General features: G+C 36.9%; 2 protein-coding genes across 3 annotated transcripts in view; one reads left to right on the top strand and one right to left on the bottom strand.

The window, feature by feature from the left end:
• TDO2 (tryptophan 2,3-dioxygenase) overlaps window positions 1–19,089 on the bottom strand; it is a 35,554-nt gene that overhangs the window by 14,922 nt on the left and 1,543 nt on the right. Inside the window, exon 1 of one of the 2 annotated variants that reach the window (XM_031614239.2) lies at window positions 2,919–2,937. The exons of the other annotated variant lie outside the window; for it this stretch is intronic. The gene's annotated coding sequence lies outside the window, so the exon portion shown is untranslated. Of the gene's footprint in view, window positions 1–2,918; window positions 2,938–19,089 lie in introns of those variants that run through there. 2 annotated transcript variants of the gene reach the window in all.
• Window positions 8,723–18,912, top strand: ASIC5 (acid sensing ion channel subunit family member 5). The gene is made up of 9 exons (XM_031614238.2): window positions 8,723–9,116; window positions 10,521–10,752; window positions 11,927–12,046; window positions 12,866–13,015; window positions 13,570–13,717; window positions 14,353–14,409; window positions 15,253–15,421; window positions 17,860–17,951; window positions 18,551–18,912. Exons 1-9 carry the CDS (start codon window positions 8,767–8,769, stop codon window positions 18,748–18,750), a joined length of 1,518 nt encoding a protein of 505 aa, XP_031470098.2. The 5' UTR covers window positions 8,723–8,766; the 3' UTR covers window positions 18,751–18,912.

Below are 19,089 nucleotides of genomic sequence, written 5' to 3'. Positions count from 1 at the left end.
AAAAGAAAAGCTAACTTGTACAACCTGATTATGAAACTGTCTGTTGGCAGTATGGACAATAGCACAGACTGAAAGAGCCATAAGGTCTGGCTCAACTCAGAGCCTTTAAGTCTGTCTTAGCTGTAGACACTACTATAATTGATGGAGAAATAAATGCCTATTCATGCTCCTGCCATGCTGCTCAAATCTGGGATCTAATTCTTCTTTGAGTGGTTCTAGTCACCTTTCCCCACTGAGATTTTACTGCTCCTTCGCCATCTCTTTATACTAGCATAATCAATCATAAAGGAATCTTGTTGAAAAGCTCCTCCATATATATCTGAAAGCAAAATGTAACCTTGATTTTAACTAAATGGTATTACCTTCTTCTCAAAATGCACCATAATTACCCTTTTTCATGCTGAACATGCAGAACGAGGTAGAAGCAGATGTAATTACACACACAGCTTGCTGTTCATGTTGTGGATGACTGAGCAAGGCTATGAAAGCCAACCATGTGTGCATGCCCTTGAGATTTTCTCTCTTTTTTCTCTGTTTTCTTGCTTATTTATTTTTACAGCACGAAAGTCAGACAGAGACTTCTGTTCATTCTGAAACGTATCAAAGGACTCTAACCTTCAGTGCAGAGAAAGTTCTGTTTTTTGATTGGGCAGGATACAAGACAAACAGTTAAACAAAGTAGGAAAAAAAACAAAAAGGCACATGTTCCAGGAACTGCACTTTGTGGCCTTTAAGCTGTCATGATCTTCATGACCAAGCATGACAACTGTTAAACTCCTTTCTTAATCCACTCCCATCCCCTTTTTTTTCTGATTTCCCAGCTGTGGACGTGGAATAGCTTTGTTCATCACAGCTGCAATGGAGTCACAGGGGGGAGACAAACTGAACCTACTTAAACTGAAAGAAGTGAATTGTAAGAGCAAAAAAGGAGCCTCCTTCTAGCTAGGCCAATGGGAGGTTTGGTGTAAGCCAGAAGTGTCCTGTATTTTGTAGATACTGCTGCAGTAAAGAGTCCACTTGTTCTGATGTGAACTGATGAGGAGAGAGAAGTAACAATGACTGTGTAATGTCATAAATCCAACAAAAGTCTTCTCTGTATTTAGAAGTGACTTGTTCACCTAAAACAAATCTCAAGATACCCCACACTACACTTCCCAGAAACACTAGGAGTTATTCAGCACAAATCGTTTTTATCTATGTAATAGTATCTGCAGTGGGTTGGGTAAGCATAAAAGTTTCTACTAGAAAGCAGGTGTCTTGGGAGGAGCCTATTAGAAGAATCAATCAAACAAACAAACAAAAAGCAAGCTTACAGTGAGATAGTTTCCCCATCTAATTTTCCAATAGTGATAGTGTAGGACTTCCTGTGATACCCGTGTCCTTGCATATCATTACACTGTGAATCCACAGCCTGCTGCAATGAATTCCATAACTGAAGTGCACACCGTGTGAAAGAGAAATTCCCTGTTGATTTCAAACTTCCTGCCAAGTAACTGAGTATTTCTAAATACCATTCAGTACCAAGTCACAGCTTATGAGCTTGCAAGAAGGTCCCAGTCCCAGTCCCTCTTTTCTGCAATTGCTTAAATTAAGTTGTGTGTGTTTTGAAATTGAGCATTTAAAAGGTAAAACATCAATGTACAGATGTACACATTGCTAGTTTCATTGGTGAAAGAACTGATCTCTCAGACAACAAACTCATTATATAATAGTGAAACGCAGAACAAGCAGTAGGGCAACTACTGGTAGGTTTTGGCTGAGAAGGTGCAACTGAATTTCCTGATTTTTTTCTGGAACACTGTTATCCTGTTCACTGGAAAGAGTTCTAAGAGTTTTAACACCAGTTTAACTTTACACCTATACATTAAATAATGTATGGAACTGAAATGACTTCCAAAAAGGCTTTACAAAATGTGAAGTTTTTATTGTTTTGTTGTTGCTTTATAAATAAGTTGGTAGTTACACTGGTTGAACTGCGTCTGACAGTTCATTTTATTTACCATAAGCTTAATCCAAAGCACTGCTTTTGTGTATCCCTGATTTTTCTTTTTGATTTTCTTTTTGATTTTCCTTTTTGATTTTCTTCTCAATGCCTATTGCACAGCTGAAGCACCTAGTAGACTACGCCAGAAAGAACCTTAGTGTGCTACTTGCTATATAAGAACTGAACAAAAATAACTTCCCTAGTCAAAACAATAATAAAAACATTACAACAGAGACTTGAATAAAGACACAAAAGGGGAAGGTTGAGAGGAGATAATTGATACAGCACCAAAAAATATCCTCCTCTCAAATAAATATTTTGCAATTTCCAAAACTGGCATTCATATATAAAAAACATTTGAAATTAAGAGCTTGTATCAAGAAAAAAGAAAATCCAGTGACTTGAGGCTTGAACAAACTGGCCTGAAGTTGATGCAATATTATTAATCCAATCAGGCATTCGTATTTGGGGGAGGAACAGAGCTCAAGGTCTTGCAAACTACAAACAAAGCAAAGAGATAGTGCTGCAAAGATTTATTTTTTTAATACTGTATTTGTTCTACTTCTTAAACACAGAGAACCATGTTGTCACTTCTCAACATACTCTTAACTCACAATTACATGTCATGCATCCCAGCACAACCCCCCAGTCCCCTGCTGTCTATCATGTGTGGCTCTGCAGAATGCAGCAGGATTTCTTCCACATCACATAGTTTCTGACCCTACTGCAGTCCAGAAGCATTGACATCAATGCTCTGCCCCAAGCTGTGATCAAAAGCAGATTCCGCTCAGATTACCACTGCACTTCCTACACCTGGATTTTCTTTACATACAGCACTTATGATGATTTGGTTTTTGTCTGCTGGTTGTACTCAGATGTTGCCTCAAGTGCCAGTTCTTGGAATTGTTCCAGAGGAACAATTTGTTTTCCTCACCTTCTGACTGATCGCTGATTTCCAAATTATGGAGAAGTGTGCTCTCACTGCTACTTCCAAATCTTCCTCCTTTCATCCCTGAAACATGTCAGTATTAACCAAAACTATACACTTACGAAAAACAAGTTGTGCATATGTGTAAGAACACGTTGGTTGCCGTGGAGCTTCCCCAAGACTGATTTACCCTCTTTTAACACCTCACAGCCACACACTGCAAGGCTCTATCCTTCAGTACAGGAAAGCTGTTACTTTTCCCTCCTAACACATGAAACTTGGCTACTAATCAGGTGCAGTGAAGTCAGGACCTGAAGCTATCACCATGCCTCCACGTGGCTCAGCCCGTGCTGCTGTTTGCAGCTGAGCTGCCTAGCAAGAGCAAAGGGCTGCTTCAGGACAAACTCCAATAGCAATTTGCTAATCTGATGCTATTCAGTATTATCATTAATGGCCTGGATGATGGAATAGGCTGTACACTTCTCCAACTGACAAATGAGAATTACCTGGAAGGTATAATAGCATGCTGGCAGATGGGGGCTAGAATTCAAAATGATCTTAATGCACTGAAATAATGTGCAGTTTCAGTGATGCAAAGAGTAGTACCTTTGAACTTCAGCAATGATAACCAAATCAGATTTTTATATTTTATTTTAGAATGAGCTGAATGTTTCACTTATACAAAAATACATTAAACAACAAAAAGCAGAACTGTGGAAATTCATATGGGCAACTTCACATAGCAGCTTTCTATATGGCATGTGAATCTTCTTTTCCATCCAGCCTCAGAAAGGATGTCTGAGGTACTATGTCCCTGACACCACTCTTCAAGATAGATAAAGAATACTTGGAAAAAGCTCAGAAGAAAATGGCAAGAAAAAACAAACAAACAAACAAATGTTTGACATAGAAGATACAGTCCTTTAAGAAAAATGGAATGAACTTTGCTTGACCTGTATAGCCCTAGTAAGATTGTGAGGGAAAGTGATAAATACTTTTCCTTAAAGAGAAGACTAATAATCAGTTTTCCATATTCAGAGGGTCAGGAAAAGGAGTAATCAGTTTAAAGAACAGCAAGTCAAGATAAATATAAAAATGGATAAATAAGTAGAGAAATCTCTACTGTGTGAAGAGCATTAGAAAATACTGATGAGAACAGAAAATTTCTTCAGGCACTGCTGATTCTGTGTCAGTGGAAGGAGACAGGCCCAAGAAGTCCTTGAATTCTCTGAGTTCCTTTTTTGGAAGTCTATCCCCTCATTGCTGAGTCCAATGGCACACCTGCTTTGAAAGAAGGAATGAGACAGATGCCTGCATTTACAGTTAGTTACCATTTTGCACATATCCCATCATTTGCCATAAAGCAGCAGTGACCACACATTGTAACAGTCCAGATGGTGGTCGTTTCTTTTTTCTTCTCAGTGTTTTGTTTTTACAACTATTTTATGCATAGACTCAGTATGAGTATTTCCAGCCCTCTATATTGGTAAATAGTTGATCAGCTTCTATTAAAAAGAGGAAAAAAAAGAATATTTTAAGCAAAGAGTTTCACACAATGAAACAGATGGCAGTAGGAAATATTTTGACACTTTATGGAAAAATGTCCAGTGAAAGCTAAATATGTATGCTTGTGTATATATATATAGGTATGCATTTCCCTTCATCAGCCCCTAAGTTTTCTTACAACACATTCTGCAAGTAGGCTATAGAAATATAACTTATCTGAACATCTCATCTCTTTCTTTCAGCAAATTGCTATGTAGTCACATTGGTTGCAGCATCCTTTTAAAGTTGGCAGTACAATAAAAAAATTCAAAAGTACTGAGGACTGACTTCAAAACACATCAGAGAAAGAAATTACAATATGTATGAATACAAAATTTGTGACCACCTCTGTCATCAGTTGTTTTTTCTAACCTTTACTGCACTAAGAATTAAAGACTGTGTGATTTAGATAACTAGACATGTATGACAAGGAGTGAATGGAAAAAAATAAGCTCCCTGTGACCAATTTATAACTGTAAGCCATTTGGGAATGATGAACAAATACAAGATGATTGATTTTCACTCCCTAGCATTTGCTTAAGAATTAACATAAAACAACCATAAAAGAAAGAAAGAAAATTTGAAACTGATATCTTTTGTAAAGCAGAGAATATACGACATGTTCATAAACACAGACTCTTAGTAAGATACTCACTTTTTAAGAAAGATGAATCAATATTTGTTGTGTACAGAGCGACTTGCAGTCTGTACTTCTTTAACCCTATGCACAACAGTATTAACAGACCAATATAACTTTAAGAACTCAAGCAAGTTTTAAGTGACGTAAATGCGTTGTTTGAGTGCTTTGTGTTAATAGGAATCAGCAGATCAGCAAATAACTGCTCAGCAGTGCATTAGGTACGGCTGAGTTACGTATAGATGTTGAAAAACAGTTTACTGTTAAGTACTTTACTGCCTGAGTGAGTGCAAGTACGGCTCAAAGCTTACCGTGGTAGAAAGCCTCACTCATGAGGCAAAAGAAACAAAAGGAAGAGGCCATCTTTCCAAGAAGCTGAGTACAGACATATGCTCTTCACACTGGAATGAGTAAATGGAGCTCAGTGATCTAACTTGCAGCTCATCACTTAAGCAACGCAGCCAGAAAACAGCCAGCAAACTGTGAATACCAGTGAAGCACTGAGGAGCTAAAATAGCACATCTAGGAACCCAAGTGTGCTGCAGGCATTGAATTGGACCTTTATGAGAGGAAAGAAATAACCCCAAGCTCTCCATCCCCTGCAGATCAGGAAGTGAATGTGACAGTTTTTAAATCTTCCTAAAAGACTAACAAAGCACATCTCATATTTGAACTTCCTATTATTTTCCAGTGCCTTTCATTAGATGCCCAGTTGTTTACTGGAAATTGTTTTCAAACAAGAATACACCATTCATTCGCCATGAAAGTGGTTTCTGTTCTCTTTGATAAGGAGTTAATGGAATGACCAACTGCATGCATCTTCTTCCTCACCCTCGGGGTTAGTTCTCAAGAACTGCAGCCCATTTCTTGCTGAAGCCCACAGAAACATGAAATCTGCACCTGGTTATAAGGACAGCTATTCAAAGTGAGGGTGAGCTACATCCTGCTGCTGGTGGGAACTTAGAGGCAGACATCCACTGCCCTCCAGGGAAAGGGTTCCTTATCTACTTAAAGAGAATGTATTCAACTTGGAACAGCACGGCTTTTTCTGAAGATGTCTTTCTAAAATAAAAAGAAATTATGAAAAATTAACTTACAAGGCGATGCAACAAGACAGAAGCCTGCACTTCTACTATTATTGGTGTAATAGGTACTTGAACATCTGATCCTGCCATAAAAATAATCCTCTCAAAACTAATCTTCTCTTTACTTTGCAGACCACGTTATCTAAAGGAAAAACATAGCAACCCTGGCAGGTAAATTGCCCAGCATTGTGTCATCAAGTATCACCTCCCATTTAGTTTTCTATAAAAGCCATTAGCTAGCAATGATCACAGTGATAAGGCAGCTTACAGTATCCTTTCCCTCCTTACTGAAATAAGCACAGCCTCATGGACCAGTTGGGGAGATTCACTCAATTGGATGCTAAAGGTAAGTCATTAGATGTATTAGAGTGGCTCACCAAAAGTTTTAGTTACGTTTGGGTGTTTTTGTCAGGATTGATGAAATGAGAAACATTGTCTCACCTCTCTTGCTTCATCCAAAATAGAAGTCATATACATCTTCAAGACATAAACAAGAGAGAGGTGAAACAAAGCTTGCAGAAAAATAAAAGGTTCTCTTAGGACATGAGGAATACTCTCTAGCTATTGGTCCTGTATGCATGTAGAATAAAAGTCACACAGCTTCAACTAGGCAGTGACTTTTCTGAATGATGTCATAATTTAATGACTTTTAGATAAAGGATAAAAAAAAAACCCTGAATCTATCCAGACTAAGTAACCTTTGCACAGACAAAAGCCACAGGTAACCTTCTTGAAATAACTCCTTCCATAACAACAGCTCTAGATGAAAACAAGCTGCTGGACTTTTTCTTCTGTGAAAAAGCTTAGCTTCCTGTTCTTTTCACTGGGTCCTTTTACATCTTCCCACCCATACTAGATCAAAAGAGCCCAGTACTATTACCTATTAGCTCCCTATTCAAGTAATTCTGGATTGTGATGAATTGTCAACTTATCAAGGTTAAAAAAAACTTATTTAAATTCAGCTTATAGTATTAGCATTAGAGATAATGTGAATTTCTGAAGTTTTTTAGACCAACTCAAAACAGTACATCCCTGGCCTAATATCCCTGGTTACATATGTGGATAACTTATTTCTTCTTTAAAAGCATTGGACTGAGAAACCAGGTTTCTCTGACCAACCATTATGGCTCTCACAGCTTCTTCAGCAAACAGCTGAAGGCAAACTATCTGCAACTCATCCTGAACGTAGGTCTGTCTGCCTTATGACATGCATGTTCCACATTTGCCTACACTGAAACATGCTGTTTGCTCTTGTACCTGGATCCCTCTGATTTACCTACCTCCTTGCTTATCCATCCTTTAACCTTTGGATTCTCTATTAATATTTTTTTTTAAATCCACATAATTATATTTTTTTAATTGCAGAGTCAACATTAAAAGTACTTCATATCATTACCAAAAGATATGCATATCAAACAATAAGTTATTGAGAGAGCTAAGACCTAACATTTGCCCAAGGTCTTTTTGTCTATCTAATATCATCATCATTTAATGGCATTGTACAATCATTTTAAATATATTTAAGTCACTGCTTTTTTTTTTAAGAGACCCAGACTGACACCAAAGATGAATGCTTAAAGAAAAGAAAAAAAATTGTCTTCAGATCCTGAAATCAGTGGCCAACATCTATATCTTGCAACAAGAGAATATTAAATTTGTTCTACCTATACACCTTGGGTCAGTATTATGGTCTGCAGAGAAAACAGTTTCTTATCATTTCTCCTTTGTTACAACGTGAAGTACAAAAGCAGCCATGCCTAAACAGCTTTGCAAGAGGATCCAATAGTCACTAGAACTAGGAGAGAAACTTTTGAGCAGTTTTCCAGCAGAAATAGTCATAAGAGTTGGAGTAAATAATAATAGCATTGAATTAAAATCTGCATATGAATGATTAGAAAACCATAAAAAGCTGTTTCCTTTCAGAAACATTCTGAAATCCAGAACCAACTGGAATTTAATTGGCACAGTCTGCCCACAGGCCAAAGCAACATCCCAGAGAATTGATGTTGTCAAGACAGCTTTGGCAGAAAACTCACACACCTTTTTGTTCCTCTTCCCAACTGTAACAACTTCTAGTAAATCAGTTTAATAAAGTTTATGTTTCATGCAAGAAAATGTGCCACACTCTTAAATCTACTAATACAGATGTAAGGGTAGGAGAGTAGACTTCCTTTTGAATCTGTAACCCTCCAAGTTTTACATAGAAACTTCCAGTAATTTAAGGGTGAAAGTCCGAAAGATGCATAATTCCCTGTTTATCTTTTAGAGCAAGCAGAAAGGACCAGGACTTTAATAATCAGACGTTTAGCTTTTTATAGCATCCTGTGCTAAGTCAAAAATCCAATCTTTTCCATGGAAATGGAACTACTCATTTATGTTGATATGCTTAACAATCATGTGGCATAAAATATTGCACAATATAGTCTGTTCTCAGGCAGAGATTATAGAACTGAGCTAATCTGGCACACATCTTCTAGAACTCTAGTCTACCCTTAGAAGGAAGCCCACTAATCAAAGAGTTTATGACTCTTTCTAGATGCTTTCCAGCATCTTAATTACGTAGTTCCCTTTCCTAAGAACCATTTAAATGCTAATTTTAAAATGTGTGTTTTCACTTGGTCAACGCTTAGGAAAATTGGATCAGATACGACTGTACTTAACAAAGAAACTTCTGCCACGCTTGGAAGACAGAAGGAAGTATCGTCAGGAGTTTGCCTCATCCACATCGTTCCATGGAGTGCATAAAATTGTTCAAACTCAGAGCAGCACACGCAGAGTGCTGTGGCTGCTGGTAGTCACAGGCTGTCTTGGCATCGTCATTTGGCAAATCTGCAGTCGCTTTAACTACTACTTCAGCTGGCCAACCACCACTACAGTGATAATTCAGCATGTGGAAAATGTCAAATTCCCTGCTGTGACTTTTTGCAACCTGAACAGGTAAAAGTTACGCTTGTTGCTTGCTCTTGAGAGGCTACATCTCCTTATCTGGCTAATATAAAGCAGCTGGGCTCCACAATTCTTTTCATGAAGGCTGCAAAACCTAAATCTGAGGGATCTATGTTCCACACCGCTATTCAGCTAAAGAAGAAACATTTTCAGATAAGTTTAAATACAAACATCATACAAATGTAGAAGCTTTAGACAAAGCAGTTATTTTTTCTCATTAGTGCTCGCCCTTTGTAGTTCCAGCTGATGTGAGTGGGATCTGTAAGAGGAAAGCATTTGGCATGCTTGAAAGCTGTATACCTAAGCAGGAACTTCACTAAAGTTGAAAGTAATGGCCACAATTCAGATGTAACTGCTTTTAAAAAAAAGAAAGCAATAAATCTACAATCTGATTTTTATATGTAGTATGCAAGTAATTTAGAAAAATAATTTTACTCACATTGTTTTCTCAAGAATGATAAGTTCTGAGATACCCTTTGTTGCCAGAATCAACCAGAAGGTCCAAGTCCCAAATATCTGGTGCCTTTCTGCCTCACTATTTTTCATTCCCATCGCCCTACGTAAAGTCCTTCTGGGTTATACTGTAGAATATACACTGCAAGTAGAAGTTCCTTGAGTTGAGCATGCTTTATTAAAATCTCTCATTCATTCTAACTATAGTGGCAGCAATGAAACAGTTGGCTACCAGTTGTCTGCCTAAGTGACGATTTGCTGCCACATCCATCTGCTGTTCCTGTTGTGCTTTTTCTTCACTCCTGTTTTCAGTTACTGTTTTCTTCGCTGGCAGAACAAAGAGGCACAAATCTTCCTTTGTCTTTTTAGCACATCCAACATCTAATAGTTCGGAGATTTCAAAAGGATTCTAGGAGAAAGGGTCACCTTTGGTTTCTGCTACTATAACACCAATGACAGAGCTCACGGGTAGGTAGTCTTAGTGTCACAGTAACACAGGTACACGAGATGCACATAGAAATCAATTTTATGAATGAAGGAACACAGCTCTTTTTTTGAAAGGAATTGGTCCTCCCATGGTTCCTCATGAAAATACAATTGTCCAGCTTTCAAACGGCTCTATAGTTCTGGCTGTTGGATTCTGTAGATGGCCAATCTGTTTTGTTTGTTTGCTTATTTTTTAGTAGCCCTACACAGCAGAGGCGCTTATATAGTGGTCCTGGGAAGGTGTCCCTTTTCTGTTCTCGTTTGAAAATAAGTGTTTCCTAGAAATTAAGACTACATTGTTTATCCATGTTCTAGAGATCAAAGTGCAAGCGTGGTGGACAGGAATGAGGTATAGTTTGAAAACAAGCAACGTCACACAGCTGGCAAAAAGAGCACTGAAATTGGTCCAATAGTTTTGCAGAGCTCCAAGTAATTCTTTCTCCTTCCCATTGACAGGTTTCAAGCTCATGCAGTGAGTAACCTTCAAATCATTTTTTTCCTTTGGAACATTGTGTCTGGAATTGTCCAAAAATTTTCTACGGAAGACAATTATTTCCAAGAGCTAAGTAGCTTTCTTCTTGGAAACCAAAACTTCAGCATTAAAGAGTTTACAAGGGAAAACGGATTTTATCTGAATGGCAGCACACTGCTAGAATGTGAATTTTTTGGAAAGACATGTCATCCAGAGGTAAATACTCTTGCCTCTACTAGAACAGAAGAACGGAGGGAGAGGGGATGTGTTGTTACCAGTTGACTTCAGATATCTGGCTTTGCCATCTACTCCCCCTGCTTTCCTTTACAGTCGCTCAGTGGAAAGAAAAGAAAAAAAAAAATCAAGCTGTAAATCATCATGAGGAGGAGCCCAGTCCAGCAGGACAGCCTACTGGACTCTCTGAGCTGTAGCATGGAATTTCAGTCTGAATTAGTCCCTGCCTAGTCCCACTTCTGCTTAGATAGTGGACTTTGAAAACTGTCATTCCTTCAAGCTCCACCCAGCCATCTTCCTCATTTAAAAGCCTGTGACATCAGTTTGAAGGAAGTTTCTTTGTATGACATGGTTTTGCAGATGCATTCAACTGATGTAATTAGTTTTATTCTTGAGATCAAGAACATGGACAGCCAGGGTAACTACAAGCAGAGCCCAAAAGAATTCTAAATTAATATAGCCTATCTTTGGGACTTTCAGAAGGTAACAAAAGATCCTCCTATTTTATGCCAATTCTTCCAAAAAACAATTCCAATTTTCAATACAATACGTGAACAGAAGAGTCAGTCCTACAATCCTTCAGGTTAATCTAGTCTTTAGATATGTTGTAGCTTCTAAAAATTAGTCACTAGTGAGTTCTCTTGACTCAAAACACTCAAGTGCCCAACAGCTAAAATTGAAGCTATGAAATACAGTCATATTCGCAAGGGTTTTCAGTTCAGTGAAGTGGTTTGGGGAAAAAATGCAAACATTTTACCCCCCATATGCAATATCACACATATATTTGAAACAATCTCCACTAAGCAACCACTGGAAAAACTGAACTGAATGTATCATTTCAACAGGATGTAATAGGTACAAAATCAAAACTTCATTTAATGATTTTGACTAGCTCATGGGCATTAATAAATTACGTGCATTTACCCTTTCAATTTCTATAGGTCATTTCTTGTAGAAAGGGATGAAATGCTTTTTCAGTATTTCCATCTTTCCTAATTGTAAAATTTAGCATTGCCTTTGGGGAAAATCTACAAAAAAAAAAAAAAAAGAAAGAAAAAAAAGAAAAAACCCAACCAACTAGCTCATTTTGATTCACTAATGCAAGTTCTTTTGTTTTTTTCCCCTTGTTATTCTTCCTTATTTTTCTCTTTTGAAGGACTTTGAACACATTTTCACTGAATATGGAAACTGCTTTACTTTTAATTACAATGACCTTCCAGCAAGAAGTGTGAGCTTGTCTGGAAGAGGCTTACATTTACTTTTTGATGTCCAACAGGTACAGCTATGCTAGTGGTTTTAACATTTAATCATATAAAAACTCACAGATAAATAGATGGGTTTGTTTTAATCAGGCATTCGGATTTCTTACATAAAATTCTTTTTCAAGACTGTTCCTGAGTGAAAGCATATTTTAAAGATCCAAATCTGGGTTACAAATTCTGAATGACTGTTGACTCTGTACCAGCTAAATGGCTTTGAAAGCTGCAAGCATGTATGTATACAATGTACCTACAGCTGAAAAACGCCAGAAGTAATTTAATTTTATACAAACGTTTGAGGGTTTGTCTTTGCACTATCAATAGTTTCTGGCCTTATTAGTATTGTAATTGACCAAAAAATCATAGCTCAGGGAATACTACCCTGTGAGATGAGGAAAGAAAACTAAAACCTACAGTTATAGAAGAGTTAAACATCCACGTGTGCTCTCTGGAAACTGTAAGGGAGAGGAGTGACAGGATCTCAAGGGAACAGTGGAAATCTTGCTGACATGTGGGGTAGCAGCAAGTAAAAGGAATGAATCTTTAAGTTATGAATGAAGGTTCATCTTTGCCTCTTGCTTTTGAGCATGGAATAGAAGCATGGAAGAAAAAAGCTAGAAATTTAAAGTAACAGGAAGAAAACCCCACAATGGTAATCAACAAAGGAAATTACAGTCACTTTGTTTCCAAACTATTCTGTAAATTGCTAGAAGAAAACTAGAGAAATAAGACCAAAAAGCCATAGCACTATTTAAATCCTGCTAACTCTTCAGAACATAAGCAAAACCAAGACTGTTTTAAATAATTCTTTTTTTTTTTTTTTTTTTTTGCATCAGGAGCAATTCACTGATGATCCTGCCCTTGGTTATACTGATGCTGGTATCACGTTTGTTATCCATTCACCCAAAGAGATGCCACGCTTTGATGGGTTAGGTTTATTAACACCAGTTGGCATGCATGCACAGGTCACGATTCAGCAACTGAAGGTAAGCACCTTGACCACTGAGTGACAATATCAGTGCTCACTGTCATTAATTCTCTTCTGAGACGCAGCAATTAATTAGATGCTTTGGAAGTTAAAATATGTCTCACGCCACAGTTAGCTTAAAGAATAAAATTTTCTCCAGTCATTAAGAAAAAACTGCTTTTGGTGAGATTGATGGTCTGCTTCATCTGTTTTTACTCAAGTTAGCATCCTGCAGTCTTACTGGTGCAATGATGCCTTTGCAGCTACAGCAGTAGCTGCCCATCAGCACTGTTCCAATAATACTAATTATTTATTGGAATCCTGGTACCCTCTTCTGGTGCAACTTGAGAAGACCACCCCACTGCCCTGGGCTGTCTGAACAGGTCCTGGTTTTGCTGTGTGAGAGTGGAGATGACTTTACAATTCCAAAAGCATAAACTGTAATTGCCTCTAATTAAATCATGTTACTGCTTTAAATCTCAAACATGCTGCTTTTAACACTTAAAAATATGGGAAAAATGTATCTATATTAAAAGGGACAAATGTTTATCCTCTGTTATCAATACCCTACAGTCAATCATTCAAGAATATCCATGGGGAGAGTGCAATCCTGATATCAAACTTCAGTACCAGGATACTTACAGCACTAACGGCTGTTTGCAGGAATGCAAGGCCTGGTACATACAGGATTGGTGCGGCTGTTCGCCTTTTATCCTTCCAGGTATCTCTTTGGACTATCATAATATTTAAATATTATATATATATATACACATATATACAAAGATTACCTTGCTAGGAGACACCTCACTACTGAATGGCGGAGGTGATCTCTGCAGGATAACTTCAGCTGAGATTGTTACTTATATTTGCCTTTTTTTTTTTTTTAATTCTGAGATTACAAGCAAAGTATTTGGTCTACTGTGGACTTAGCATCTGATCATTAGCCAATTGTTATCTGAGTAATCTTCCATAAAGTCTGAAGTGTTTAGGAGCAGCTGGATTCCATCCGCCTCCTTTTTAAAATTGTTTTAATTTGTTTTTCTAATTCCAACACTACAACCAGAAATTCCTTGCCTTAGCTAGCCAACATAAAGACCAAGCCACAGCCTTAAAAGCAATCCTGACTGGAACACAACAGTGATGTTCACTCCACCAGGGAGCATCCTGGACTGGTCTTATGTTCTCTATCACAATGCACCATAATTGGTTTACTACCTGCATTGTGCTGGAGTGAATTGTTATCTCAGATGTATAATGAGAAGTGTGAAGTAGCACATAGTCTTTGATGACATTATTTTTTCAGAGCTAAGGGCTAGGTTGTTCAATTAAGTTCCTAAAAGAATGTTTCTTTTTAAGGAAATGGAATAGAATGTGATTTAATGAAGTCTTACAATTGTGTTTATCCTGCAATCCGTAAGTAATAATTTCATATCAATATTTTGTAAGCAAGTCCCAAATAGCAGAAAATACCCAAAATTATTGAAAGCAATACTGAAATAGAGCACATCCCAGTTCATTTAATATTCTGAAAATAGAGATCAGACGCAATAAGATGTTTGATGACTGATAAAAAAACTGAAAATCCTTGGATTTTAAGATACTATCATTTTATAAATAAAATGAATATGTTTTCACATGTAGCTCATTCCCATGACCAAATGAGCTGCACGCAGCAGATATGGAATTTGTTAATCATTACAACAGATGATCATTAATGGTATTTTCCAGATAATCTGAGAAGTAACTTCTCATACATTTTAGAAATCCTCTTTTGTTTTGGGTGCAGCTATGCAATGTGAGCTCTCCCCCTTCTCAAAGAAGCTGATAATTAAGAGAGTGTATAAACTAACCAGTTATTCTGGGGGAAAGAATGCATCAAATCATCCCTAGCAGACCTAGATGCCTCCTTCCAGTAAGCAAAAACAAGTTCAGAGGCAGAGGAAAGACAACAGGCGCTGCAAACAGAGAACTATAGCACCCACCTCAAAAAGAATAACTGTATTGCAGTTTATACTTCAGAAAGAAATTTTGCCCTTTTTTTTTTCTTTTTTTTCTTTTTTTTTTTTTTTTTGCAGTTTCCTAAGTGCTAGTTACAGATATTTGTTGCTTCCAAAAAGCATCCAGTTTCCTAAGGATAACCAATACGAGTCTTTATAAAAATAAAAAGTCAGTTAAAAGTCATTCTGTAAGGTTAAAAAAGTCTTAATGCTGAGTGCTCTTTTAGAAACGTGCAAGATATTTCTCCTGAATTTTCAGATGATATAGAGGTAAAAGGATTATGTACAGTAGGAACCCACAACTCCACTTGCCCTGCCCCATGTGAAGAAACACATTACCCTACCACTGTCACCTATTCAAGTTTTGGAGGAGAAAATGCCATTAAATACATTTCTGCAAAGCTGAAGAAGAGTCCAGAGTACATCAGGTAATCATTTTTAACAGCTTGCCTAATAAAAAAATGATCAATTCCTTTTAAGTGTGCAAACAGAGTGCACAATGTGATGCGACCTTTTAAAAACACACTCTTAAGTGTTATTAAAGATATGGTGAGATAATCAGTTTTGCCTAATAGATCATATTAGAATTGATATATTTTAGATAAATATGAATATGTAGATACAACTAAGACTCGTGGATCCCATAAACAGGTTACCCCAGTTTAAACAGTAATGTTCTCCGTTACTTTTTCCGATGATCTCTCACAAAATTAAAATTTTAGATAACTTTTCATAGTTCAGAATAAAGAAAGGGTAGGGTTATGAAACCCACATACAGTCCACACAAGCAATCCATCCCACTGAAGTCAGTGGACAACTCACAACTGTGCTGATAAACTTCCTGCCCTTCCTCTCAACACATTAGCAAAAAAAGCTGTGAACGTACTGAAGAGCAAGGTTTTATCACAGCAAAAATGTTGGAAGCGTAATATTCTTTTCTACTGTTAGTAAAATTGCATTAATACCATTTAAATACTAAAAAAATATTTAGAAAATACTTGGCACTGTAATCTCTTGAAGTAGAAAAGCAGTGTGATTCTGTGTAGAAGAAAATTCTACACAGAGGGAAAAAAAGTGGGACTATACCCAACGAAGAGATCTAGTGTGAAAATAAGTCTCTATGGTATTGACAACATATTTTATCCACAAAATTATGTTAGATCTTACATTATGCATGTAGCTGTAGTAGTAGTGCAGAGCTAGCATAATCTGAATACATTTAAATTCACAGAAGAAATATCATGTAACCTTATGATTTAATAAGGCATGTGTGCCTTACAGTTATAGTATAATAAAGTGATACTGAATTCCCTTGAAAAACAAGCATCATATACCCAATAGAAGGATTTCTATGTCGTGGGTTTTCTATGTCGTGGGTTTTGGTGTTTTTTTTTTTTTTGCTAGAAAGATACAATCCAGTTGCCAAAGAACATTTAGTATAGTTTCATAATCCAAATTACATCACAGAGGTACATCACCCATGTAGGTATTAATACTGATGTTACACAAACTCATAATATCACAGAGTCAAGTTATATACAACAGCAAAAAATCTGGCTAATGAAATATGAGTATTTCATTGTTTCAGTGACTTCAGGTTTGTCACTCGTAGAACCAACAGTCAGCAGATGCTTCCATACATTTTTACTTGGAGAGAAACTATATGAAGATTAGGAAAATGACACCCATTATAATACATAAAAGATAATAATCCTTTGAGAACATTTTATCTTTGTTAACTATATTATTGCCTGTAAACATGATGTACGGCCCCACAATCATTTAATTAGGCAAGAAAAAATACAGAGCATTCTTCTGTTACCAAGCCCTAGCCAATAGGAATTCAGCCCAAGTATTAACAAGTACGTATTCTGAGCTATAAAACAGACCCTGATTAATTTCTGAAAACAGAAGGGAAAAGTTCACTGCTTACTACCTTATTGTACAGTGCCACTAGCAGCCCTATGACACTTGTAGGAGGACTTAGTTTTAAAAGCCATTGAAAAAGGATTATTTTCATTACTCAATGTTACCTAGATTTTAGGATTATCAACTAAAGGGCTGGAAGTCACTTCGTATAACCAATAGTGTTTCCAGTGAACATCAGATGAATAAGTTCATCACCATTTTCCACCTCCACGTCTGTAACTGTTCACACTTCTGAATAACATCCACTATATTTGTTCTAAAATGTCATGACATTACAAGCGCAAGTGGTTTTTGTGTCTGTTTTATTCCACTACTGTTATGTTTATCTTCTATTTAGCAGTTACACTGACTCTGTAGCCATGGCATCATAAAGATGAGCTCTTTATTCACATTGAATCATTCCACATGTCCTGCTCCAACAAAGAGTTACCCACTCTTCCACTTTTGCAGCAAGAATATAATTAGGTAAGAGAGGCTATTAGCAGAGGATAGAACTAGGCATCTGAATATAGGGCAAGAGATTTTTTGCACAAATACAGTCATTGAAATTATCAGGATTATATAGGCATTTGCACATAAACAAAAGCAAGAGACTGTATTTCCAAACACTGTCTCTGCTGTGGCTTCAGATGATTAACACTTCCACTCAAGCTTATCTCTGCAGACTTTAAGAAATAGGAGTTTATCCACAGTATAGATTCAGGCTGAGCTGCTCTTAATCTTCAGGCTATGTTTTAACTCCTCCAATGACCTCCTCTTACAACTATTACTGTTAGTACACTTTTTCAGTTTTTTTTTTTTTAACTCATTTTTTTGTAATTCCCACCTGATTGTCCTTTAAAAGACACCATCACTCTGCATGAACTCAGTCCATACTGATGGATGTTGGTAAGCATGGACAGCAATCTCAAGTAATACTGCACGTATTTATCATTAGGCAGAACCTCGTGACTATTGACATTAAATATGACGATCTGAGCTACAGAATAACTCAGCAGCAGAAGGCCTTGACCATACCCGAGTTGCTTGGTAAGGGAATTTTTAACATTTATTGCTGATCAATTAAAAAAAAATGTTAAAACATCTGTTTTTTTTAATTCTCTTCCCTCCCAAGTCCTAGACTATCCAGGTTTATAAATAAAAAACAATACCTTTTACACTATAATGATAATAATCATATTTGCTTTCTGTTTCTTTTCCATAGGCCTCCTGCCATACCGTAAATAATAAGGAAAAGAGTTGAGAATAATAATTAAATCTTGCAGTAGTTTTCATTTAAACAACATGCTGAACTAACTGCAAGAGTAGGAAGTTTCTAGAATTCAGAGGAGAGGGGGAAAACTTGGGGAGATAAAGCAAGAGAATGGCTAAGAAAGCCCAGAAGTAGGAAATGCTTTAAGTACACATTCCACAGTAAAATATGTTGCTGTATGTGCTTTGTTTAAAATTAAGAAACGCATTTGTCTTTTTTTCCATAAACATTCTTAAGAACAGTAATTCTGTTTTCATAAGGTGATGGATTATGTATTTTGAATTTATTAAGCACTTGAACTGTGGCAAGGTTTTGTTTGCGTCCTAGACTAAACCAAACGCTTTGGATGACATATGTTTATCTTCTTCTTTCACAGCTGATGTAGGTGGCCAGCTTGGATTGTTTTGTGGTGCCAGTATGATTACAATCATAGAACTGCTTGAGTATATTTTTACCAATTTCTTCTGGATGTGCCTCTTTCTTCTACTGAAAGCTCCTGAAATACCCCAGTGGAATAATCCATCCCACGACCAACCAACGCACGTGGAAAAAAAGAAGAGAATACAAGAATGTTAGCGGCTTGGAGAGGCACAAAATTAGTTGTATCTCCAACTTCCCTTCATCTCTAAAATATAAAGGAGACAATATTATCATCCATGGCACCCTTCCCTTGTACTCCTTTTTCTTCCTGTTGTTGTGCCTACAGCTATTTAACCGTGCTAGATAATTTTCATGAAAGAACTTTGGAAAGCCTCACTTTCCTCATATAAAGAAAAATCTAATATTTACCTAAGATTTTATTTTAAATTGCCATTTAAAAAGAATCATAGAAAAACCCTACAGACATTCAACGCAACTTTGCACTTCTGACTTATGTATTCTGGGTAAAGAGAAATAACACTCATGCCAAAGTAT

Source organism: Phasianus colchicus, chromosome 4 (assembly GCF_987193195.1).
Source record: "Phasianus colchicus chromosome 4, bPhaCol1.hap1.1, whole genome shotgun sequence".
Taxonomy (NCBI): domain Eukaryota; kingdom Metazoa; phylum Chordata; class Aves; order Galliformes; family Phasianidae; genus Phasianus; species Phasianus colchicus.
Note: the sequence above shows the minus strand (reverse complement) of the source record. Positions and strands in the feature narration are given on the sequence as shown.